Source organism: Heterocephalus glaber, unplaced genomic scaffold (assembly GCF_053883595.1).
Source record: "Heterocephalus glaber isolate CG9 unplaced genomic scaffold, H.glaber_assembly_v1.0 deba00001532, whole genome shotgun sequence".
NCBI lineage: Eukaryota > Metazoa > Chordata > Mammalia > Rodentia > Bathyergidae > Heterocephalus > Heterocephalus glaber.
Window position 1 is genome coordinate 21,292,292 of NW_028258330.1, and position 26,143 is coordinate 21,318,434.

Genomic DNA, 26,143 nt, shown 5'->3' on the forward strand with positions numbered 1-26,143 from the left:
CATTCCAGCCTTGGGGAAGCAGAAGACCTGTGTCCACAGGTTGGTTTGACATGACATGGGTGACACAGGCCACATGTCCCAGTGTCTTATGCAGGAATGAGCCTCCTGTCAACAGAGGGGGCTCACATCACAATGAGGCAGCAGCTTCAGAACTGGTTTCCAGGGGACCGTCCTACTTGCCTTCACTCTTCTAGAGGTCACTGTACATGCCTAGGGCCCCTCCTTCACACAGCCTTCCCTCAATTCCCCTCTGGTTTTGCTCCTCCATCTTGTAGACTGCCACAGAAACCCCCAAATCTGTTTGGATGGGGGTAGGTATCAACTCCCCCAAAACTCTTCCAGATAACCACCCCAAACAAATCTTAGAAGCCTGTTTCTCAAGCATGTAATATTACAACATGCCCCCTCAAACCTGACTGCATTTTCCCATGCCCCTCTTCGGCAGGCTCCTGTTCTCAAACTTGCCCACCCAAATACAACAAAGGGCTCAGAGAACGCTGAAAAGCACCACCTTTCACAAAGGGCTGCTGTGAGTAGAAAGACTGTTTACTCACCATCTCTCGTGTACTTCCATTAATCTTCACTTAGTCACACAGGGTAAAAATTACTACCTTGATTTTACAAAAGTGGGATCCCAAGCTCCTGGCTGGGATAGTGTCTTAATCGATTAAGGCTGATGCAACAAAATACTTTAGACTAGGTTGGATATAAACAATAGAAATGTAATGCTTACATTGCTGGGGGCTTAGAAGTCCTTGATCAGAGAGCTCTCTGCTTCGTCTTGGACATCCTCACAGGGCAGAAGGCCATGCAAGCTCCCCAGGCCTCATTCACAGTGCTCTACCCTCATGACTTTATCACTTCCCCAAAGTTCCCCCTCTTCATGCTACCACATAGAAGACTAGATTTCAACACTTGAATTTTCAGGGAACACCAAATTGAGGCCATAGCGTCTGAGATGAGACAGTCGGGTCAGTCCCAATCTGAAATGTCAGATGTCTTCTTTCTGTTCAATTTCCTCACTCCTCAGTTCAGTGTAGCCACCTCCCTGAAACATTTACTCTCCCTCCCCTTTATAGGTGATCAGAGACCCCTGGCAGATACCCAGGAACAGAAGCCTGGGGTCATCATTCATATCATTCTCTATGTATTTCCCATACTAGATTCTAGGCATGTGGTAGGATGGCACTTCCTTGTCCCTTTGTGATGGGTAGGGTGACTTGTTGATGAGAAGTGGCATTAGACAACTGAGGCTGGAGCATTTAATTGCCAGATGGAGGTCTCTTTCCCTCTGCCATGGCTACTGACAGCTTTTAAGATAGTGGCTGTTCCACCAGGGCAGGGCCTGGTGTGAGGAGACATGGGGACCCCTGCCAACCCTTGGTGGATATTATGGTTTGGATCTCAAATATTCCCCAAAAGGCTCAGATGTTCAGAGATGGGCTCTGGAAGGTGATGGGATCATGAGGGCTCTGACCTCATCACTATGGATGAGTAATGGCTCAGTGAGCCTGCTAGGAGGTGGGGCTCAATTGGATGAGACAAATCACTAGGGATGTGGCTTTGAAGGGCATATTTTGTCTCTGGCCCCTTTCTTGCCACCACCCCCACCACTACCACCAACTCTCTGCTTCCTGATTGCCATGAAGTAACCACATTTCTTTCATCATGTCCTTCTACCATGTTTCTGCCTTACCACAAGTCTAAAAGCAAGAGAGCCAACTGATCATGGACTGAAACGTGGGGCAAAATAAATCCTCCTTTCTCACTCTCATATATTTTGTCAGTGACAGAAAGCTAACACAGTGGGCATGTGTGTAGAAATAAGATTTACGTTAAGAGCCACTAAGATCTCAGGGTTGTTTGTAACTGTAGCATGAACTAACTTTGTGCAAACCTCCAAAAAAGCAAAACCAAGGCAACTGAGAAAGAGCATGTAGCATATTTTGTTTCCAGAGGCCAAATCCCACTGGCCATCTGTGGTGTCTATGGCCTCACAGGGACTGTTGGCCCATTGTGGGAACAACCTGGATGGCACAGTTGAGATAATCTACCCAAATTAGTCCCTGAACAAATCTGGAAATTGAGGATTGAGGTCCAGGGAGAGTAGGGACTGACTCTCAGGCAGGGCTGGAATTCTGTCACTCATGATACCCATAACCAATAGGAAGATGGAAGCCTAAAGAGAACATGGATTTTTGAGAGCAGATTCTCCATTCAGGGTTTTTCCATGTCCTCTCCTGGAGGTAGATTTCCTGAGGCTGCTGCCTGGGAAAGGCCAGCAGGCACACGTGACCAGTCTGGCCCTGGGTGTCTTCCAACACACCTTGGCTGAGTCTACTTACTGCCTACCTAATATCCATGCTCCCCTTTTTTAGTAACAGAAACCCAACAATCTGGCAATAGGTCCAACCAAAAAACTTCATTTCCCATGTTCCTTTGCAGCTCTTGTGTAACCACATGATTAAATTTTTTTTTCAGTACCAGGAATTGAACTCAGGACCTTGTGCTTTCCAGGCAGATGCAGCCCCACTGAGCAATATTCCTGCCCCATAAATTCTTACTGCCTAAGTTGAGGTCTACCTAGGCCTTTTCAGTGGATTCCTCTAGGGAAATCCAAGACTCAGATGCAGAGGGGTGGGAGTCCAAGCACCTTCCTTCAGGTCTCAGCCAAAGCCTGGCTTTGTCTTTCTTGGCTGTGTGGCCTTGGACAAAGGGTAACACTCTGAATCTGTGGATTGCTGTAACAACAGATGAATCACCTTATCTCCATTGCCTGGCAGAGCACCCAGTGTATACAAGCTCAATACATGGTTTTCCTCCTGTCATTATTCAGTGGGACAGATGTAACTATGGTGACAAAGGCCCAGGTTGTGCTGCACCTTCCAGATTCCAGAATCTTCCAGATTCTTCCAGAGGTCTCTGTGCAGAGGGTCAGAGTGTGCAATGGCTCCTCTGCCCAGCAACCATTCTCTCAGTAAGAGTGTCTCTGTTTTCATTTGAATGTGATGCTTCTGTAATTTAATTTATATAGCCATGAGGAAGAAACTAACATATACTGGATGCCACCTGTGTCCTAGACACTTTACATGACTAATTCATTTAATCCTGAGGACAAGCCTGTAAAGCAAGAAGACAAAGAAATCCTAGCTTAGAGAGGTTTAGTAACGTGCAGATCTGAACTGATCTTATGCTCTGACCCAATCATCTTATATAAAGGTGAGCCATTTAAGTTTATAACTGTAATTGTCTTTTCTAGGAGGGGCATTTATTCATTCAGTATATATTTATTGAGTGCTTACTATGTGCCAGGTATAAGAAGCGTACAGGGAAGCCACTGCCACCATTGAGGACCCATTCCAGATGGCACAGATGCTTCACCTCACAGGACAACTCCAGGCGACAGTCACTGCCTGTGACATTACAATGAGAGGACTCTGAGCAGACTCTGGGCTCTGCAGGATGGAAGTGAAATGGTTGGTTATTCAGGCTGGCCATAGGTGCTATCATGGAGTTTCTGGTATATGCTGCATATCGGTCACCTGTGTTTCAGACCAGTTAAGACTGTTCAAGTAAATGTGTAATGAAGCAAAGATCCATCCTGGAGCCCAGGTTCTAATTTTTATTGTGAAAACAGAAGCCATTGTAGACCTACCAACTAGGCTATACCCTAAAGGAACTTGGTTTTTTTTTTTCATTCATAAATACACAGTTTTATTTGCTAGTATCGGGGGAAACTTAGACATTAAAAAGTAAGCTGATTAAATACGGATACCTAAAAAAGTATAAAAGTATAAATACCCCCTTAGAATAAATTTTTGTGAATAAGTCAATATTTTTAAATTAAAAAAAAACAAGCCTACCTATTATATGTCAAGGTCATAAATCAAACAATGCTAAGCCTCCTGCAGCTCCCTGGAGTATGTCCCCACAGCTAACAGTGGGGTTATCTTTAGCTGGGCCTCCACTGGGAGGACAGGGTCAGCCAGTGGCTACTTCTGACCTTTAGAAATGTTTTCATGAATTCTTTGGGAACTTGGGATCTAACTGGCAGCCTTAGAGACATGTGAACAATACAGATGATTCTCAAAGAATAGAACATGATCATCTGCCCCCAAGTCAGAGGTGAGAGACCACATGGATAAGGATTTCACTTTTCTTGTGATTTGTTTCCTGTGTGACACTCTTGGCTGAGGGTTCTTTACAGGCAGGTAGAGTATCTCGTCTGAGGGGCTAAGGCCACCATTTGCTGTCCAAGGTTAGTGCATTTCTCCCCAGACTCATTATGGAGATTGTGACGTATCCCTGCCTAGTTTGGCAGGCAGCCCCAATACTCGCCCTGCCCTGAGTGAGTGCACTGCGTTATTCCTAATGGGACTGCCCTCATCCAACCAAATTTACCAAGATCATCTACCAAATTCCTCATTTTATTTTCTGTTTAACTTGATTTTAATATGATCATTTATTGGGATAATATATTTAAGTTTTTAAAAATTTAAAAGTCACCCCCCCAAAAATATACTATTAAAAAATATCCCCTCCCAATCAAACACACAGCTCTTTAGTTTCCCTTCCAGGGAACAACTAATCAAAATTCCCTTTTAAAACAATTGAACTTAATTTGGTCCTCCCCTACAAAAAAACAAGCATTCAGAGCAAAAACTAACTTTAAAAACATACAGAGATAAACAAGCACACACAGATACACACACATACATTACCACCATGGAGCATATGCAAGTACACACTGAAAAGCTACCCTGCACCTGTAGTATAGCTCAGTGGTAGTACTCAAGGCCTGGGCTCAATCCTCAACATAAAAGAAAGACAAAGGATGGGAGGAAGGGAGGGAGGGGAGAAGGAAGAGGGAGGGAAGAGAAAGAAAAGTAGAAAGAAAGGAGGGAAGGAAGGCTCACCCTCAATCTCCCCACCCTGAGATAATCAGCATTTGAGTGTATATGTCCTAGGCTCTCTGTCCCAAAACACAACTGTCCCAAAAATGAAAACAAAACACAAGAGCAGACCATTACTGATTTTTCTTTAGTATCTCAGGAACATTTTCTCATAGCTCCTTCCTTCAGTGACATTAATGGCTTTGTCATCTCTCAGAGATGATGATTTATGTAATCAGACACCAGAGATGGACATTGGGGATTTCCAGTTTCCCTGTTAGAAGCAACACACTGACATGCCCTAAGACTTCACTGTAAAAGATTTCTAGGAAAAATTCTGTCATAAGATACGGCCACCTTTTAAGGCCCAAGCACCCATTGAATCACTCTCCAGTCTACTGTCTTTCCCACATCATGACTAAGTCTCCAAATGGAGACTTCAAGAAAAGGCCAAAAAGGCTTGGCTCACACCCAGCTCAACATCACTGTGTTGAGCCCCACACATCAGCTGTGTGCACCTGAATCCCACTTCCAAATCCAGACTAAGGCAAAGGTCTCCTTGGGCCTGGCCACCTGCTTTGTTTACTCAGCCTCAGTACCTGGCCTGGGCCCATCCCTGTCCAAGGTGACTCAGCTGAACAAAGGGCAGGCACCACCCTTCCCAGAGAAGGAACCAGCTGGGACAAGAGCCACCACCATCAAAGAAGGGAAGGCAAAGAGACTGAGCAAAGGCTGAAGAGGACACACAGCAGCAGCTTCCTGCAGGTAAGAGTGGGGCCCATATCAGCTGGATCACGGATGAACAAGACTTGTTCTCACCCCATCTCCTTCCCTCCCTGCCTCTGCCCTCAGAACTTCCTAGAAAGTTTCAACCTGCTTCACTCTAGGAGTGATGTGTGCCTAGAGTTTCCTTTTCTGACCCCAGCCCCAGGCCAGGTCTGAGAGCTGAGTGATTTTCTGAACTGCTTTCCACTTCCATCCTCACCCCCATTCTCTTTCCCAGACATATGCCAGAGGCTGGTTCAAATGACAGCTGGACCATGGCACTCACTTTGCTGCTTATCATGAAGACCCCAGGCAATGGCACCCACACTTTGTTCCTTGATTTGGCTCTTGGCAGCATACATCCGGATGAAGCGAGAGGCCATGGACAAAGAGCCTGTTTCCAAAAAACAGAGCCAGGCCTCTGCTTATTACCTCTTTCTCTGAAGCTGTTTCTACCAACAACTCTCCTGCTCTCACCAGGAAAAACCTGCTGGGAAACTGGGCCAATGGCTTTACTTCTCTAAGAACTTGTGTCCTCATGTGGAAGCTGGAAATAACTCAGCTAGGATGGAATGAAATGATGGAAATGAGGAGTGAGTACTCAGGCACCACAGAAGAGGGGCTCAGGAAAGGACTTAGAATGAGTCTGCCTGGCTGGACTGGGATATACTGACTGTATTCAGTGCCCCAGCTAGTAATTACACACAAACACTTTTCACCTGGGTTCTTGCCTATGTTCTTTCACTCTGCCCCTATCTCCAAACACCAGCCAGGAGGGCTGGATAAGCTGAACAGTGGCACTCATTCTGCTCCTCAGAATTCCCCAGTGGCTTCCATTTTACCAGAGGAAATGCTGTCGTCCTCACCAAGACCTGCAGATCCTATAGGATCTGATGCCTCACCTCTTCTCCAGCCTCCTCCTCCACTGCTGTCCCTTTGAATAGCTGTTATCAGTCTCAGTGATCAGATGCTCCTAAACATAGCAGACCCTCCCCTCTCAGGGCCTGTGCAAGGGCTAGGCCCTCAGCCTGGTATGCTCTTCCCACCACTGCTTTAGGCCTTTACTCATGCCCGTCCCTGCAGTGAGGGTCTTCTGGACCTTCTGATACTCTGTACTCTCCATCTTGGTTCATATGCTTCCCAACACCTAACATAGCCTACAAAGTCGGAGTTTTTTATCCAGCTTCACACTAGAAAGTACTTTCCTCAAGAACTGACTCTTTCTTTGTTCACTAACTTACTGAATGCCTATGTGCTAGGTACTGTGCTAAATGCTTTTCATACACATCTTATCTTTTAAAAAATCGAATCCCCAGATAACTGTGATGCTAATATTATTACCCTATTACAAAAGAGATGGCACTCAAAAGGGACTTGCCCATGCTCTGCTCTAACAAGTCAGAGGCAGACTGAGCCCAGTCCAGCCTGCCTCCAAAGTCCTGGCTCCTGCCCTCTCTCCCCTGAGCCTTCATTTGGAAACATCTGTATTTTCTGAGTCCACAGCTTCTCCCCAGCCAGCAGTACAGCTGGGGGGCAGGGGGGTTTACATGCAGGTGGCCTAGCAACAGTCTCTTCCTTTCCGACTCACCAGATCCCTGGGCTAATTTGGCCTTCCAGGAGCTATTCCTCTGCCACGCTAACCCACGCATCCCTCCCGCACACTGTCTTCTGAAGGATAGATGAGCTGTCCACAGGAACAAGTGGGAGTCCCAGAGCTTCAGCTTTTTGGAACAAAGTGTTCCTATTCTAAATTCAAAGATGGAAGCTGGAGACCCCTTTCATCTCTGCTGATCTCTCAAGGACTTGATTGCTGGTTTTTTTTGTAGGTGTCGCTATTGCTTATAATATCAAGAAGTACAGAAGCACAGGGATAGTAATCTGGAAAGTGCTATAGGAAAGGAAAATTCCTCTGGGAGAGAAGGGGTTACATGGGTTCTTTTCAGAAGGGCCAATTACTTGCAGGAAGCCATTAGCATAGAACTAAGCAGTCTTCCACTGTCAAATTGCAGGAGCCAAGAGGCCTTTCACTCCACCACATTAAGGCTTTTATCTTCTCCCTTTCTAGGCCCATGGTTATTTTTCAAAGGACTTTCTGCTGGTTGTAAACACAGATGGAAATGGGGAGAAAGGCTGTGTATCTAGGATTTTAGGCTTTCTCTTCCTTCTGTGTCTGCTTTTCTACCCTAAAACAGTAACTATATGCCTGCTTTGTGTGGGGCCCTGTGCTCAACAATGGGGACCCACAAATGAGTGGAATTTCTTGAACAGTGAGGATGACAAGCAAACAGTACACAGTGGAATTCCTCAGGGAGGCCTTGCTCACAGTAAGAGCTTAATAAACATCTGAGGAATAAATAGGTTACCAGAGGGGGTTCCCAGGGGCTTCTTTCTAGGTCGTATGTGTCCTGAACAAAGAAATGGACAAGGTGAATATATGAGGTGCTGTGGTCTAAAGGAAGGCTTGCCGATCTCTGAGGCTATGGGCTGGATCTGGGGGAAGGCTCAGAACTGGAGTTCACCAGGTAGAGAGGGAGAAGGTATGAATGGTACTCAAGACTGAGGGAATAGCACCTCCAAAAGCTGGAGGCACAAGCTGGTGAACTGAGATTTAGAGCAAGCAAGTAGCTTGGAAGGAATGAAATGCACCATGAGTGGACGAGGAGGTAAGACTAGAGACTTGGGAGGAGTCAGGTTGATACAGGCCTGAGAAATCCATGTCTCATGTGCCATAAGAAGGAAGGGTAGGAGCTAAGGTTAACTCCCAGATATCTGGGTCCGCCCATGGATGGATTTGGTGGGTCTGCAGTAGAGGGACAGCACAACTGGGTAAAGCTTCAGAAGGCCAATCTTCAGGAAGTCATAAATATGCAGAAGGCAGCTCAACTCTTAGGCCTGGGCCTCCCTATTCTTGAAATAGCACACTCCAGCAGCTTGACCTTTCCATTCTTTATGGCCATATCAGGTATTTGCTCTTCCTCCAGACTTTCTGTTTCATGGTTTCCATACTCTTTCCTGTGCCCCACAGACCAAAATGCCTGGGTCCTTTGTAACATGGGTCTAATTTTGCCACGGGGAATGTCCTGCTCAGCCAAACTCAAGTCTTCTTCCCTGGGCAGCAAAATCCCAATCACCAATCAATGAAGGGTGGTCCTCCACGGTGGGGCAGAATATTCTCAGCTCAACACTGTATCAATAGTCTGGGCCAAGCTAGAATCCCCCGTGAGAGGGCGGAAAGGATAGTGATGTCAAGATGGGTAGGAAATACTTAGGGACTTGAAGGCCCTTATGAAGTCAAAAGGAAGGCTGAGGCCTCCTTTTCAGTACTAGCAACAAGCACCAGGGAGCTTTGCTCTCCTCTGATCCAAATGCTGCCTCAATACAGCATTTTTTGTCAGGAGGTAGTGGCTCATTTGTGCTCCATTCTTTCAGTACCCACAAGTGCTCAGAGGCCAGGGCTGTGAGAGCAAGGGGAACACTCATCCACCTTTTTTTTTTTTTCCCTCTTGTGGTACTAGGGACTGAACCCAGGGCTTTTGTACTGAGCTACCTCTCCAGCCCTTTTTTATTTTTACAGTCTTACTAAGTTGCCCAGCGTGGACTAGCACTTACAGTCCACCTGCCTCAGCCTCCAGAGTTCTGGGATTACAGGCCTGTGCCACCATGCCCGCCCACTCTTCCAGTTTAAAGCTCATGTGACAAGCAGTTTCCAGTAAAGATGGGATACAGAGCTCAACCTAGCCTTCCACTTCTTACCCTGCTGCTTTACCTGATCTCTCTTTGTGGGCGATGGCACTAATCATGAGGACCTGGAAAAAGTCTGAGGCCTGTGGTCTTTAGTAACCCACCTGACCAATTATCTCCACACGGAACAGGTAGCCATTTTTCTTTCTGCAGCCACAGGACATTCTGGGAGCCCACTGTGCAGCCTAGCGGGATCTCTGCACAGGTGCCATAGCCCACATCAACCAGGAGACGTAACTTCCGGCCAGGTTCTCGAAGCTGTGGAGGTGGATAATTGAAAGATCATCCAGTCCTGTCGCAGATGGGTGGGTGGAGGCCGGCCCTAGTGACTGTCAGGCTTCTCTTGGTGCTCCAATACATGGAGTTTGTGCCTGAGGCTTCAGTTTCCCAAAGCAATTGAGGTGGAGGGAGGGGCAGGTGCATCTTGAGACTTAGGCCATGGTTCCCTCGGGGTAGTTAAAAAAAATTAGGATGCCTTGCTATAAAAGAAGGAAGTGACAATAATAATAAAAGAATACACGTAAATTAGATTTAATAGGAGACGATTTCAACTAAGCTTTCCCAACAGTTTGTATTTGACCTTGAGTCCAAGGCTAAATATGTTGGACTCAGATGATGGATTCACTGTGACACCTAAGACTCAAGGCAAACACGGGTGTGCTGTTTTGGTGAGCAGAGTCCACAATGACTTTCCAAAATGGTGAAGAAAACAGAAGTTTTAACTTCCCTCCATTAGCCTAGTGTATCCATTTCTGCATAGTATAAATTATAAGTAGTATAGCTTAGATTATAAGCTGCTTATATAAAACAGCTTATAAGCAGATTTTGTTTTATTTTGCCTACACTAAGGTTTGACAGGAGACATTTGAAAAATCATCCAAGACAGAATACCATTTGTTGTAGTGAATAGTTCTGTCCATGATAAGAAGTCCCTATTCCTGACCCTTGTCTCTTAAATGCTAGTTCAGTTGCCCTAGTCTTGTAACTACCAAAAATGTCTACATAAATTTCCAGTTTGTTTCTTGAAACCTCTGATTTATTTAGTCAAATAACAATTTTTGCCAGCATGCACAGGCTGGGCACTGCTTTGGTGAGCAGAGATAGTTTGTTGATCTGGACACAGCCCCTGCCCTTGTGAAATAGGGTCCAGTGTGAGGAAAATGCCAGGTATTAATTATATAATGTGATAAATACTTACAATATAGATGTAGTACAGGTCAAGGCCGAATATTCCCAGCTAGCTGGCAGTCCTGGGAAAGCCAACCAAAATATCCTCTGAAGGAGCCTTGAAGGAGCACTGCACTGAGGAGAGAGGTGCACCACGTAGACTCCAGTCCAACTGAAGAAGATCTAGGTTGCCTGGAACACAGTGAATGCTTAAGTGGTTTGAGTGAATCATGAGATGGTTGGATGAGACACAACATCTTTCCTGGCAGGGAGCCATTCCCCCGATATAAGGGAAACTACTACAGGAGGGAGGAATGCCTACTTCCTGATATCTCACTACCACCCTCTGCCAACCAAGGCTAGTACTGTGTAGGGGCCAGAGAAGGTGCCACGGGTGAAAGGATCTGGGAGCAATTCTCAGGAAATGGATCTCCGATCCAATCCTGTACTCTACCAGAGGGCAGCTGCCAGAAATATAACTGCACTGATCTTCAGTGTTAAAAGCAGGGCAGAGGTGACCTTTTATGCTCATATCTGCTATTCATGCGTGATCCTGGTGGCAAGGCATACTTTTGGTGAATGGTAACTGCTGTGGACTGTCCCAAAATAAAAAATCTCCTTAGTGGGATGTTCTCTTCCTCCTACTGGCCTAAAAGAGGTCAGAGCCAGACTCCTTCTTCCCCTAGGAAATTCTTGTCTTCTTAGGATGGTTATTTTTGCCCCAAAGCCCAGACTAGGGCAAAGATTTGGAACTGCCTTCAAGAGTCAGGCAGGCAATGTCAATCAATGAAGGGCTGGGTAGATACTTTGGGGAACAAGAAAGCAAGTGCAGCCCATCTAAGAAGGAGCCCTTGGTGAGCACTGCTATGCATGATCCATGCTCTTGCCAAATTATTTTTTTCAATGCAGGTTAGAAGTAAAGAATTTTATATCTTCATTTAAAAAATATCGGCACCAATTCAAATTTATAAAACAAAACTCAACTCTGAGAGGCACACAAAGCACATTTGGACTTCTGGTTCTTGGCTCTGTCTTATGAAAGTAGATGTTCTGTCCTATGAAAGCAGAACTTTGCTTTACAAAATGGGAAGTGGGAGCCAAGGCAGAATGCATCATCTTGGCCTCCATACTCCATGCAGGGGTAGAGGCTCTGCAGCTAATGAGAAGGTCCAATTCCTGCCCTTTTTTGGGCTTCCAGACTAATGAGGCAGTTAGACAAGTGAAGAGACAACTGTGAGAGTATTGAATAATCAATAGGATAAGAACATGAGGAGAGAGCACAACTCAAGTCAGGTTTCCTTCAAGATGGGTCCTCTGGTATTAGACTTGAAAATTGTTAGGAGTTAGCCAGATGAGGAGCAAGGGTTGGACGGGTATTGCAGATAGAGGAACTAACATGCTTGGAGACATGAAAAAATAACATTCAAGAACATGAAAGTAGCTCATTGTGACTAGAGCTGGAAGTGGAGGCTGAGAAAAAGGCATGTAAGAAACATAATTGGACTCTGAGATTCCACCTCACTCCAGAAAGAATGGCTGCTATCATGAAATCAACCATTAACAAATGCTGGTGGGGCTGTGGGGAAAGAGGAACCCTGATCCACTGCTGGTAGAAGTGTAGACTGGTGCAACCACTGTGCAAATCAGTATGGAGAGACCTCAAAGAACTAAGACTGGAAGTCTCATTTGACCCAGCTATTCCCCTGCTGGGGATCTTCCCCAAAGAATTAAAAGAATCATACCACAGTGATATATGTGCACCCATGTTCATAGCAGCACAGTTTTTAATAGCTAAAACTTGGAAACAGCCCAAGTGCCCATCAACTGGGGACTGGATAAAGAAAATGTGGGGTTTTTAAAAATAAAATGGAGTACTACTCAGCCATCAAAAATGAGAAATTAGAGACATTTATAGCTAAATGGATGCACATTGAGGCAATACTCTTAAGTGACATAAATAGGTTACACATGTGTAAATACCAAATAGTTTCTCTAGTATGAGAAACTGAAAGTGTAAATAAGGACTAAAAGGCATAATAGATAATGTGAAATAGGAAGAAAAGGGGCAAAGGGGAAGGGGAAGCGGGAGGGGTAGGGGAAAGGAAAGAAGGGAATGGAATTAATATGAGAAAATGGAAAATGGAAACAAAGTGTTTGTAAACAGGGAGGGATGGAGGGGTTGAAGGGAGGGCTGGGCAAGGGTGAAAAATAAGAACCAAGAGAGACTATGTAAAGGTGCAAATTTCCAATGATGAATGTCATTATATTGTATACCCTAAAATGTATGAATGATTAAAATGAGTAATTGGCAATGTGAAATAGGAAGAAAAGGTCCAAAGGGGTAGGGGTAGTGGGAGGTGCAGGGGAAAGGAAAGAAGGGAAAGGAAAAATGATGAGAAATGGAAAAAATGGAAATAAAGTCTTTGTAAATAGGGAAGGGTGGAGGGGGTGAAGGGAGGGCTAGGAATGGGGAAAAAATAAGAACCAAGATGCATCATGTAAAGGTACAATTCCCAATGAGAAATGTAAATGTGTTGTATACCTACAATGTACCAATAAAAGAATTTTAAAGAAAAAGAAAAAGAAAGACAATTGGAGAATTAGGCAGAGGTTGCAGACAAATGTCTATGTGGTCTTGAGTAAAGTGAGTAAAGTGGCCTAGGTGTAAGAGCAATAGAGAATGGTGGGGCCAAGGGGGCTCTGAAATCAGCTTCTCCTCAACTATAGCTATTCAGCTGCAGGCTAAGGTTGACAAGGCTTCTAATTTTTCAGGAGTAGTGGGAAATTAGATTATTAAGTGAAGCATCTTGTGTTTTGCATTGAGGCCACCAATTCAAATGTTAAGTACTCTGCAAGGTTAAATAAAATTTGTTTACATCTGACCTGCAGGCCACCCGTTCCAGTCTCTGGAGGAACCAGGCAGTTGTTGTGGGCCACTTTAGGAAATGTAGGCTAGATTCTGAGAGCAGTGGGGATCCACTGAGGGACTTTAACCAGAGGCATGATATCCTGGCCTCACTGTGAAAGACCTGGTGGCTGCTGTCTGGAGAGCAGCAGAAGGGGAGATAGCAACCTCTTTGGAGGATGTTATCCTGTGAAGGGATGATAGGAAGATGAAGGAAGTCTGCAGAACTGAGATATGGGAGAAGGGATTGATGATGAATTAGAAAGATTAGGGTTATGGGGTCTAGGAGGACAGTCAAAGCAGCAGGTACTGAGAAAAATAGTGATACCTGAGGATGTCCCCAGTTCCTGTGAGTCACTCAGGGAAGTACCCAGCACACCCCACCCACTGTGTTCCCTTTGTGGCTACCAGGCATTCCTTTGTCACATGTGCCTCTCATGTGGGCAAATAGGACACACCTTGACCCTGAGAAACTGTAGTCTAGCTGGGAAAACAGATTGAAGACTGTTAAAGAGTTCAGGGTGAGAGCCTGGCCCAGAGCCAGTCCTGGAGGGCAGAGGCTAGGGTGAAAGAGACAGTGAACTTTCTGCCTGGGAGGCTTGTCCAAGAGGAACTGAGGATGACAAGGAGGTGAGGCAGGGGCAGGAATGGATTGCCCAGCAGAGGGCAGGAGGTGTGGTAGCCAGGAGTTAGTGGGTAAAGGGGAAGAATCCAGGAAGTGAATGCTCCTTCCCCGCATTTCATCCAAGAGGGAAGGAAGGCATTTCTTGACAGATAATCATTCCTTTGAACTTCCCTGCACATCTTGCTCAGTGGGTCTACTAATTAGAAGTAGATATTTATGGTGCCTCCTCTAGCCCCAGTTCCTCCTCCCTTGAGGAGCAACATTCTGTCAACAGTTTATGTGGTGCTGGGAGTTGAACCCAGACCCTCTTAAGTGCTACCAAGCTGCAGCTCCTGTTCCCATCAGAACATTTAAATTCTCCCCATGCTCATGTGTTTGCGTGCACACAAATGCACGCACGTATGTGTGTATGTCTGCAGAACCTGGGCCTCATATATGCCAGGACACTGTTCTACCACTGAGCTACACCCCCAGCCACTGTCCATATATTTTTTTGAATTCCCATGAGTCTTACTTCAAGTCAGCTAAGAGCAAGAGTTGCCAGGGAGGCTGGAAATGGGTGGTATACAGTGGAGCTCTAGTGCAAAGCCCCTAGGTTCAATCCCCAATCTAGTTTAAAAAAAACAAATAAAAAACCAAACCAAAACAAAAAAAAAAAAACCCAGAGTTGAATCCCAGAGTATCCTGAGGCTTTTCTGTTTTAAGGTCAAGTCCCAACCTCTTTGCTATTGTTGGGTGATGCTGTCCAAACCCCTAACCTAAGCCTGGTATGCAGTAGCAGATTGAATTTAGGAGTTGAGTGATTAGACCTTGTGAGCATGTGTGACCTCTGACACATGGCAGAGAAGAACGTGCCTCATGATCCTGGACTTCCTGGTCAGCATGTCCTTTGGTCCCCAGGGCCTGTGTTCTAAAGCTCAGAGCTTGCCAGATAAGTGGGGATGGAATTCAAAAGTGGAGGCCATGAGCAGGGGAACCAACTAGACTGGCTGTAATCCTAGCTCCTTTGTCCTTAAAATGGGGACAATAAATCCCTGCTTTGTTCACATCTGAAGTACTGAGTGCCACACATGGGCAGAAGGTGGATGTCTGTGCCTCCTCTTAGGAGGCTGGGAGCTGCTGCGTCCTCATCTCTTTTCATCCTCTGTGCTCTGCAGGGGTTCCAAGGACCAGTCATGTCTGCTCTGTACCCATCTCTGGAGGACCTGAAGGTGGACCAAGTCATCCAGGTAAGTCTGCAGGCTCTCTCAGCCTGGGGTCCCTGATGGAGGGCTGGGGCGTACCTAAGGTGACAAAGGGAGGCTTCCCTTGGAGGCTACAGAGTATGGAGTACTGAAACCCTGTACATTCCTGGAGGCCCCAGAGCATGCAGGTCCCCACCACAGGGCTTGCTGGGCAGAGAAGGCATCCAGAGAGCAAGGCTAGCAGAGTCACAGCAGGAGTGGAACAGACCAGGCAGATCCAGACATACCTCTCACATTCAGCTTTGTCCCTTCACTCTCTCTGTCCTTTATGCGAGACCCATGAGCAAGGCTGCTTGCACAGGATAGCCAATGGGCATGGGCTTTGCCTGCAGTCCCCAGAAGCCTCCTCCTCCCCCATTCCACAGTCCTGTGGTCCCAGAGGGTTTTGAGAATTTGGGCCTTTCCCATTGAGAATGTGGTTAGGAGGTGGGCTTTGCTGTCCTGGCTGCCACAGGAAGCAAATGTGTCATGACATTTGCTGGGTCACAGGGCCCAGGAAAATCTCCTCCCAGAAATATGCATATTTCCAGAGGCTACATTGTTTTTAAAAATGTATTTTTAAAAAATTATTGATATGTGATAAGTACATATTTACAGGGTACAATGTAGCATTTTAATACATGTGTATAATGTGTAGTGACCAGATCATGGTAATTGGAATAGTTATAACCTCAGGCACTCATCATTTCTTTGAGCTAGAAACATTAAAAATCCTTTCTCCCATTTTGAAATGTCAATTAATTGTTGTCAGCCTACTGTGCAGTCAAACCTTAGAGGGCATGCCTCCTATCTGACTGGTCCCTGCACCCATTAACCATCATCTCTACATCCTTCCCCTCCCCCACAGCCTTCCCAGGCTCTTGTAACCATTGTTCTATACTTCGTTGAGATCAACTTTTTAGCTTCCATGTGTAAATGAGAACACACAGTATTGTCTTTATGTGCCTGACCTATTTTACTTAACATCACCTAGAGGCTGCATTTACAAATGATCTGGAGCCTTGAACGTCCATGGACACACCCACCCCAGGCCCACCAACATATTTAGTGCTCAGCCTCCTCTGTCTCAGGGAGCCCCAGGACCCACAGGGCCCTGGGGTCCTGGCCACAATTGACTGGCACTTCCTGTTCCTTTCCAGGCCCAAACCAGAGCCTCGCCCAAGATGCTCACCTTGCCTATGCAGGAGGCAACTGGCTCCCCACCTTCAGGTGAGTAAGCCTGACATGAACATCCACACCACAACAGCCTCAGACAACATGCCAGGACTTTGAGGATTTTGCTCCCAGGCCCGGGTGAGGGGGCACTTGCCTGAGCCTGTGCACATTGGTAGCCCTGAGGATGTGGCTGCCCCTCTCTGATCATTTCCAATGCTTGCCTCTCTCACTCTGCCACTGTGTGAGGGCTTTGTGCAGTTTTTGCCCTCACCAGCACCCTCTGAGAGGACACTGGGAAAACTGGTTTAGAGGGAGCAGTATCTTCCTGATTTGGAACCACCATGGAAGGCCACATGAAGAGACAGGGGTTTCTGTGGTGCCCCCTAGTGGTGCTCATGGCAGTTTGGGGTCAGATTGTGGTATAGCAAACTTGAACAAAGGCCAGCTCTGTCCCTGTGCAGACTGCCTCCCTGGGGGCTTCCCTGGCTCTAAGGCCTGCCCCTTCCCAGTCATCTGTGAACCCCTCATGGCCTGGGCACTAGCACTGGATTTGTGTTGAATGTTGAAATCAGCTGAGTTGAATAAACAAAGAAGTACCTGAAGGACTCCAGGTCCCAAGGTGCTCCTGGACAAAAGCAGACCCCTCCACACCTCAGACACTCTGAGGGGACGACCCACATCACCAGCAAATGTTCCTGGGCATTCAAGGCATTCTGGGGAACACAGCATTTGTGGCAATAAGTGGCATGTCTTGTGCTCGCTTCGGCAGCACATATACTAAAATGGCATGTCTAGGTTCTACTCTTACTAAAAATAAGAGGCCAGGCAGGAGTCAGGCAAGGGCAGCTAAGCATAGGCCCTTCAGTAACACCTTTCCTCCTCTTCTCCATCAGTTCTGTACCCAAACTTGGGAGAACTGGAGAGCTACATGGGTCTTTCCCTCTCCAGCCAACAAATCCAGCAGAGCCTGCTTCAGCTCCCAGAGGGTGACAATGTAGGTATTTATCTCCTGACTAATATGAACATAGACTGTCCCAACCCTCCTTCCTGTGGGTCTTGTCATTTCAGCAAACTCCCCTTTTCTCTCTGTTTGAATCTCTTCTTTCCCCCGGCTTTCTTATTTAGGGCTCTGTTTCTTGATAGTACTTTTGATTTTTGAGTTTTCATTAAAAACTCTGGGATTCAGACTGGTGAGATTCCATGGAAGAATCTGGATGTTACGAAAGAGGCAATGGTTCAGGCAGAGGAAGCTGCTGCTGAAATCACCAGGAAGCTGGAGAAACAGGAAAAGAAGCGCTTGAAGAAGAAAAAGAAGTGGCTGGCTGCACTGGCTGCTCTGGCATCTTCAGAAAACGGCAGTACTCCAGAGGACACACATGAAAAACCCAAAAAGAAGAAAAAGCAAAAGCTCCAGGAGGCTCCTCAGGAGAATGGAATGGATGATCCATCTGTCTCGGTCTCCAAACCCAAAAAAAAGAAATCTTTTTCCAAGGAAGAGCTGGTTAGTAGTGATCTGGAAGAGACAGCTGGTGGCGGCATAAGTCCACCCAAGAGGAAAAAGTCTTTGTCCAAGGAAGAAACCACTAGTGAACCCAAAGAGGCAGCCAGCAGGAGTGTCCCCAAGAAAAAGAGAAAATTTCCTTCCAAGGAAGAGCCAGTCAGCAGTGGGTCTGAGGAGGGTGCTGCCAGCAAGGGCAGTGCCAAGAAAAAGAAGAAAAAGCTCCAAAGAGCACCCCAGGAAGATTAGAATGGACATTCCCTGGGAGGGAGGGGTGGGATGTGCCCCAAGGAAACATTTCCCATCCCTAATCTCCAGTCAATAAAAACAAATCACACACACACACACACACACACACACACACACACACACACACAAACTTTTGGGATTCCATGATTTCATGTCTTCACTGACCCTTGACTTGTGACTTCAAGCTGTGGCCCGAGCCAGATGGATGAGAAGAGGGAGAAGAGGGAGTATTAAACCCAGAATGAGCTTAGGGGCATTTGACAATGGGCTGCCTGTGACTCAGAAGCCAAAGTAAGAGCATGTTGCCCAGCCTGGTCCCCAGGTTAAACAAAACTGGTTGATTCCTGCTTTGCGTGGTATCAGAGAACAAAAGAAACCATCACACAGAAGTAGTCCCTACTGAAAATGTATTCACGTATAGACTCAGTCCCTACTCAAGACCCTTTCCAATCAATGCTAGCATCTGTCAGGGTCTCTGTCCACCAGCCTCTTCTGGAGTCCATGAAATCTATTGTAAGGTGCGGTTGCTCTTCTTGCCTGAGGCTACAGGCTTTCATGAAGTTGATAGAAGTGACAGTGAAGAACTGCCATATAAAGCCACTGATAAATGAAGTCTGACAAGAGAGATTCAATAAGGATGAGGACATATGAGACCTTGAGAAAAAATTGGTGACACTTTAGAGCGTTTCTCTACAATAACACTCCCTTTTTTCTTTGTTTTGATTTTTGAGACAAGGTCTTGCTATGTAGTTCAGGCTGGCCTTGAACTCACTGCATAGTCTAGGCTGGCATCAAACTCGTGGTGTGCCCCAGCCTCCTGAGTGCTGATGTTACAGGTGTGTGCCACTACCCTCAGCTACAATAACACTCTCGATGGTTATGCTGTGAGATACAACCATAAAGCAAGGAAGTCGCCTTGGATACCTCTTATATCTCAATATCTCTTGGTTTAATCATTCTTTGTCCTAATAATTAGGACATAAAAAGATTCAACCTAAGTTTTAGTAAAAATATGAGATAATAAATGCATTTTTTGTAATTTTAGACTTTCTACATTATTTTCATTTTTGTTTGAATTCTTTTAGCTATTTTAATTCCACTGACTTTCCATTTAAAGTTTCGTTTAACCTTGTCTATATCTACAAAATGTCTTGTTGACATTTTGATAGAAATTCTGTGATATTTGTATATCAATGTGAGGAAAGTTGAGAGTTTTATTGGTTCTCTCAATCTATAAATACATATGATGTGCTTATTTAGGTCTTTTCTGATAATATCTCTCAGTGCTTTGTCATTTTTGGTATATAATTTATATACCAGTTCTGTTCGATTTTGTTGTTGTTGTTATGTTGAGACAGGGTCTCGCTATGCAGTTCAGACTGGCCCTGAGCTCATTATGTACCCCAGGCTGGCCCCAAACTCAAGGTGATCTTCCTGCCTCAGCCTCCTCCATGCTGAGATTACGGACATGTGCCACCATCCCTGGCTTTGTTCTTTAGATTTATACCTAAATATCTCCTTTTTTTGAGTGGTTACAACTGGTATTGTATTTTTAATGTCAGTTTCTGCTTATTCCTTGTTAGCACACAGAAGTACAATCGATGTTTTCATTTTTTAATTTTGAGGCCAGGTCTCTCTATGTTACCTAGGCTGTCCTTGAACTCTCCAGTTGAAGCACTTCCTCTGCCTCAGCCTTCCTAGTAGCTGGGCCTACAGGTGTATGCCACTTTGCCAAGCACAGTTTATTTTTGTATGTCGACCTTGTATCTGTGACAATGCTGAACTCATTTATTAGATGCAAGAGTTTATCTGTAGATTCCTTGGGATTTTTAAAAATTTGTTTTTATTAGTACGTATTTGCCATACACACTGATCACATTCATCATAGGGAATTTGTATATGTAAATAATATGTCTTAATTCTTCTTTTTTTTTCCCATTCCCCTCCCCTCCTTTCAACCCTTCTTCCCTTCCCTATTTACAAAAGTTTTCTTTCCATTTTTTCCTTCTATTCTCTTTTTTAAAATCCCTTTTCCCTTCTTCCCTTTGTCCTCCCCTCTCCCTTGTTCCCCTTCTTATTTGAAAATGTTCTTCCTACTTCCCAATATCTATCTTCTGTTTTGCTCCTTTTTACCCTTTGGATTTCTTACACATGATATTTGTGATATTTAAACTTGTGAGTCTCATTTATTTCATTCAAAGTTATGGTCTCAAGGCACATTCATTTACCTAAAAATGACTCAAGTTTATCCTTTATGGCAGAATAGTACTCCATTGTATATAAATACCACATTTTCTTTATCCATTTATCCATTGATGGGCATATGGGCTGTTTCCAAGATTTAGCTATTGCAAGTTGTACTGCTATAAATATGGGTATACATATATCATTGTAGTATGATGCTTTTAACTCTTTTGGGAAGATACTTAGAAGGGGTGCAGCTGGGTCAAATAGAACCTCTAGTTTTGGTTTTTAAGGAATCTCCATACTGATTTCCATAGTGGTTGTATCAGTTTACAATGAAGAAGGGTTCCTTTTCCCCCACAGCGTCATCAGCATTTTCTTTCTTTCTTCCTTCCCTTCCTTTCTTTCCTTCCTTCCTTCTTTCTTTTTTTCTCTCTCTCTTTCTTTCTCTCTCTCTCTTTCTTTCTTTCTTTCTGGTTGATTTCTTCTAGCCACTCTTTCTAGAATGAGATGGAAACTCAGTGTTGTTTTAATTTACATTTCTCCAATGACCAGTGACATTGAACATTTTTTCATGTATTTATTTGCTATTTGTACTTTTTTCATTTGAGAAGTGTCTATTCATTTCAGATGCCCATTTTTGGATTGGGTCTTCAAATTTGGGAAGGCTGTTTTTTTTAAAGTTCTTTATATAGTCTAGATGTTAGTCCTTTGTCTGAGGAGTAGCTAGTAAAAAAATTTTTCCACTCTGTTGGTTGTCTCTTCACTCAGTCGGTGTTTTCTTTTACTGTGCATCCTTGGGATTTTCTAGTAAACCATCATATCATCTGTGAATAGGAACAGTTGTATTTTTTCTTTTATAGGTTTGTGTGCCTTTGTGTTTTTCTCTTCTTGCCTTATTGCACTGGCTAGATTTTCCAGTACTATGTTTAATAGAGTAGTGAGAATTAACTTCCTTGCTTTGTTTCTGCATCTTAGGAGGAAGCTGTCATCAATTTCTTTCTGGCTTAAATATTTTCCAAAACAAAAATCAAATTGAGCCCTTTTACACCTCATTGCTCATCATTTACTCTAAACGGTATTTCTACTTTTAGTGAACTTTATTTAAAAATTGTATTAGTGCCATACATGTTTGGAGTACATAATTATTACATTCATCTTGGCGAGTTGATACATGTGCATTAACACATGGTAATTATTTTTATATCTCCCCCCGCCTCCTTCCCTAGTGAAAGATCTTAAAGGGATCTTTTCCTGATATTAATTTCCCTTGGAAAATAAGGGACCCACCCCACTTCCTTTCTGCTCACCCCCCCCACCCCCCCACCCCCTTCAGTTTAAAAGGAGTGGACTCTGATGCCCTCTAGTGGCGTCATGAAGCCACACTCTCTCCCAGTTTCTCCCAGTAATGTGGTCGGAGGTGGGGTTGGGCCTGGGGTCTGCGCCGTTCTCCTTTGCCCATCCCTACGGCCTATCCCCCGCCTCCGCCCACACTGACCCCTGGTGTCCAGGACCCCAGGGGCCAGACTGACCTCATGCCCCCTGGTGCCTGCAGACGGCGGTCTCTGGGCCCTGGCCCGGCCAGCTGGTGGCGCCGGTGTCCGGGAACAACCTGGGCATGCGGCGTGCGGAGATCAAGTCTGGAGTGCGGGAGATCCACCTGTGCAAAGATGAGCGTGGCAAGACTGGGCTGCGGCTGCGGGCCATAGACAAGGTAGGCAGGGCGGGAGCAGCGGAGTCCGGAGGGTGGCGATGATGCTGGACAGCGCCTGCCTCAACCCTAGCTGCCTTGGGGGTACAATTGGTCACAGCCTGAAAGGGGCAGTGCACAGGGACCCACCTCTCCTTGGGCTCAGAGAACCAGTCTATTGTAAAGAAGGTGCAGACCTCACCCAAGGACCCACGTGCTAGGTTGCAGTAGGAACGCAACGTGTCTTCCTGGGCTCCTGTCACTCAGATCTCCATTTTCCCGGCCCCAGCTTCCAGGGATCTGGGTTCCTGGTGCTGTGGACAGAGGAAACCAAGTTAGCCAGATGCCTTTGGGAGAGAGGGTGCAGTAGAGTGGCTGGGGGTGCAGCCTCTGGGGATAAAATCCAGACACCCTATGTGGTCTGGTGCCTGTCGTCTCAAGCGTGTGTTATACCTGCCACAGAGTTGCAGTCCTGATGCCTGGTAGGCTCCCAGAGTATTAGGAGAAAAATGACAGCTCTTAGAAGGGGCCTGGGATCAGAGCGGCCAGGGGAGCTGACTCGGCCCTGCCTCTTCCAGGGGCTCTTCGTGCAGCTGGTCCAGGCCAACACCCCTGCATCCCTGGTGGGGCTGCGCTTTGGGGACCAGATCCTGCAGATTGACGGGTGTGACTGTGCTGGGTGGAGCACAGACAAAGCCCACCGGGTGCTGAAGAAGGCTTCAGTAGAGAAGATTGTCATGGTTGTTCGGGACAGGTGAGTGACAAGGCCCCAGAATCCTCTCTGAGGGAACCTAGCCACCCCTCCAGGCCCAGCTTACTGTCTTTTCTGCCAGGCCATTCCAGCGGACAGTCACGATGCACAAGGATGGCTTGGGCCATGTTGGCTTCTTCATCAAGAAGGGGAAGGTTGTGTCTGTGGTCAAAGGGAGCTCTGCGGCCCGCAACGGGCTCCTCACCAGCCACTGCATATGCGAGGTGAACGGGCAGAATGTCATTGGACTGAAGGTAGGCAGTGACCATGCCTCACAGAGACTGTGAGGCTGGGGAGGCTCCTGTATGAACAGGCTGTGGCCCTGCCAGCCACAGCTTCCTCCTCCAAAGGTTGTTGTGGGATTCAGTAAGACCATGACTAAGAGCTCTGATCACAGTGCCAGGTACATAGTGAGTACTCAGAAGAATCAGCCACTGTTAGTAACCTTGGAGAGTGTGGCAAAAAGAGGGGTGAGGACACAGGCACCCAGCTGGCTACAGGCTGTGTGGAGACCTCTGTCCAATGACACCTCTTTACTCCGCTTGGCACTTCTATTTGTATGTTGATAATATTTAGTGATAGTTTTTTTTTTATAAAGCAAATTGTTCAGAAATCCATTTCTGACTTTTGTTCATTTTTCAAGGTGGGTGCAGGTGGTACCTTTCATCTAAAAATCAAGAAGGTACTTTTGGGCAAGGTGATGCATGCCTATAACCCCAGCATTCTAGGAGGTTGAGGCAGGAGGATCACAAGTTTGAGCCTAGCCTGGGCAACACAGCAACTTTGTGAGATCCTATCTCAAAATAAAGGAAGGGTTGTGTGTGTGTAGGGGGGTGGCTCCATGCAAATGGGGGTTCAATCCCTATTACTGGAAAAGAAAAAAAGAAAAAAATCCAGAAGGAGCAAGTGGTCTGGGGTGAGGTACTCTCAGGATGTGGGCTCTCAGGGGGAAGAGGCCACAGATGATGACGAGTCTTGGTTTTGGTCCAGAGTAAGTGAAATGGCTTTATCCTGATTTGATGCCACTCTGACGGAGAGTGGCTGTCTGCCCCAGTTGGGTAGTAGAGTGAGCTGCTCTCTGCCACAGCTCTGGCACTCATGGGGCAAGGCTTCCGCCACAGAAGTGGCATGGGTGGCAGCATCTCACTCCACTGCTGATACAGCCATTCTTGTCACCAGCCTGCTTCCTTGTACCTCAGTCTCCCCCGTCTTCCTCAGGGGCTTGTTCTGGCAGCTCATGACCATTGTGGTCAGGAAGCTCTCCCTAATATCTGCCTACAATCCTTCTTACTGTGCCCTTTCCCCTTTGTCTGGGATCAGGTATGACAGTTCAAAGGAAACCCACCGTACTTAAAAAGCTGAGAGCTGGGTGTGGTGTTACATGCTTGTGATCCCAGTACTGGGGAGGCTGAGACAGGAGGATTGCTGTAAATTCAAGGCCAACCTGGGTTACATAGTGAATTCAAGGCCAGCCTGTCTCAAAAGACCCTGTCTTAAAAACAAACAAAACTAAGTACAGCCATACCAATTCTGAATTAAGTCAGGTGTTTGGATATGAGTGAATTCATCTGTTTTAAAGTATTATAGTTCTTCAACCTTAACTGCTCTGGAGTGCAGTCATGGTAAGATGTGATTCATCTGCACAGATAGCTCCAGGCATCATTGCAAATTTACCAGCTACTCTACCAAGTCATGGCCCCGTGGGGCTCTTAGGGACAGCCCTTCCACTGAGTGGCTCCAGATAGCTCCTCTCTTCCTCTTCTTCCTCCTCTTCCGTCTCTTCTTCTTCTCTTCCCACCTTCTTTTTTTCTTTTCTTTTTTGTTTTTTGGCTTTTTAAGACAAGTTCTAATTATGTACTTCAGGCTGGCCTGGAACTCAAAGTGATTCTCCTGCCTCAGTCTCCAGAGTGCTGGGATTACAGGCACGCACCACCACACCCAGCCTGATAGCTATATTTCTTGAGATCGTTTATCATTTTGAAGTTTTATTTATTTCTACACTGTGGCCACCACTAGTTCTGACCTATCTCCTATTTATTTTGGAATAATTAGACAGCACATAACCAGATTACATATATGTGTAAAGTAAAGGTCACCAGGCAGCTTGGCCCTGTGGGTGGTTGTCAGTGGCATCCTCTAGCAGCAGCCACCACACAGAGGGTCCTGCAGTATGGCCCCTGGCCCACAGGTGACCATGTACTCACCTCCTCTCCAGGACAAAGCAATCATGGAGATACTGGCAACAGCTGGAGATGTCATCACCCTGACCATCATTCCCGCTGTGATCTACGAGCACATGGTGAAAAAGTAAGGCTGTCATCCCTCCTCTGCTTTTCCTCTTCCCTGCCTCCTGGAGCTTACCTGGGCTCCCTGGTGCTGATCTATCCTCTCCCCTTCTCCTTTCCTCCAAGGGGGATGATGTCTTATGGAGATTTAGAAGTCTCAGAATTGGGGGTGAATGGCCATAGAGGGTGCACAGGCTTGGGAGGTGCAGGGAGAAGGAGCTGCCAGTTTCAGCCACCATTACTTTGTTATATCCAGGTTGTCCCCGATGCTGCTCCACCACACCATGGACCACTCTATCCCAGATGCCTGAAGCCACAGCAATGCAGAACAGGCCCCCTACCTCTTTGCAAGGAAAAGCGGTGGCCTCAGATCACAGGTTGCTGCCTGGGTTGGGTGTCTTGTGGCTGTTCTGGGTGGTATTCCAGGTGGGTGGACATGGGCTGGCAGGAGTCTGTCATCTGTGCCCACAGGCCTCCTTGGAGCCTCAGACCCTCAGCTGGGCTATGGCTCAGACAGGGCCCATAGGCTGCCAATTGAAATGCCAGGCATGTAGGTAGGCCAATGCTGCTTAGACTTCAGCTGGGTCCTTTCAAGATTTGGCCTCCACCAGGAAAACTGCTATACATTTTGAGAAAATAGAACTCCATTCTTGGCAAGAATGTTTTATTCACCTTTACTTGCTCCTTGTCACTATAAAATTTATATAGTTATGATCCTTTGCTATCTTTTGAATAAAGATTTGATTTTAAACATAATCCCTTCCTAAATGTTAACTGGAAATTCCAGAATCCTTGGTGCATGACATGACAGAGCTGTTTTCCTTTCAAACAGTGGGGAGACCAGGGCACTTTCTACATGTTGCCTCAGAGCAGTGACTTGGCTCAGCCTCTACTCCAGGCCAACTGCCAGTCTGGTGCAGGGATGAGTGGAACTGGGGGCCACAAGCTGGCACTGGCTTTGGGGCCCCCCACTAAGGATCCATGTTTGCTTC

The 26,143-nt window shown here is 46.1% G+C and overlaps 1 protein-coding gene across 1 annotated transcript; it reads left to right on the forward strand.

The window, feature by feature from the left end:
* Nucleotides 1-3,340: 3,340 nt before the first annotated feature.
* On the forward strand, nucleotides 3,341-25,907 carry Sdcbp2 (syndecan binding protein 2). The gene is made up of 10 exons (XM_004840656.3): nucleotides 3,341-3,476; nucleotides 5,483-5,657; nucleotides 15,253-15,324; nucleotides 16,479-16,548; nucleotides 17,388-17,488; nucleotides 21,981-22,139; nucleotides 22,694-22,869; nucleotides 22,949-23,120; nucleotides 25,082-25,173; nucleotides 25,408-25,907. Exons 1-10 carry the CDS (start codon nucleotides 3,463-3,465, stop codon nucleotides 25,460-25,462), a joined length of 1,086 nt encoding a protein of 361 aa, XP_004840713.2. The 5' UTR covers nucleotides 3,341-3,462; the 3' UTR covers nucleotides 25,463-25,907.
* The last annotated feature ends 236 nt before the right edge of the window (nucleotides 25,908-26,143 follow it).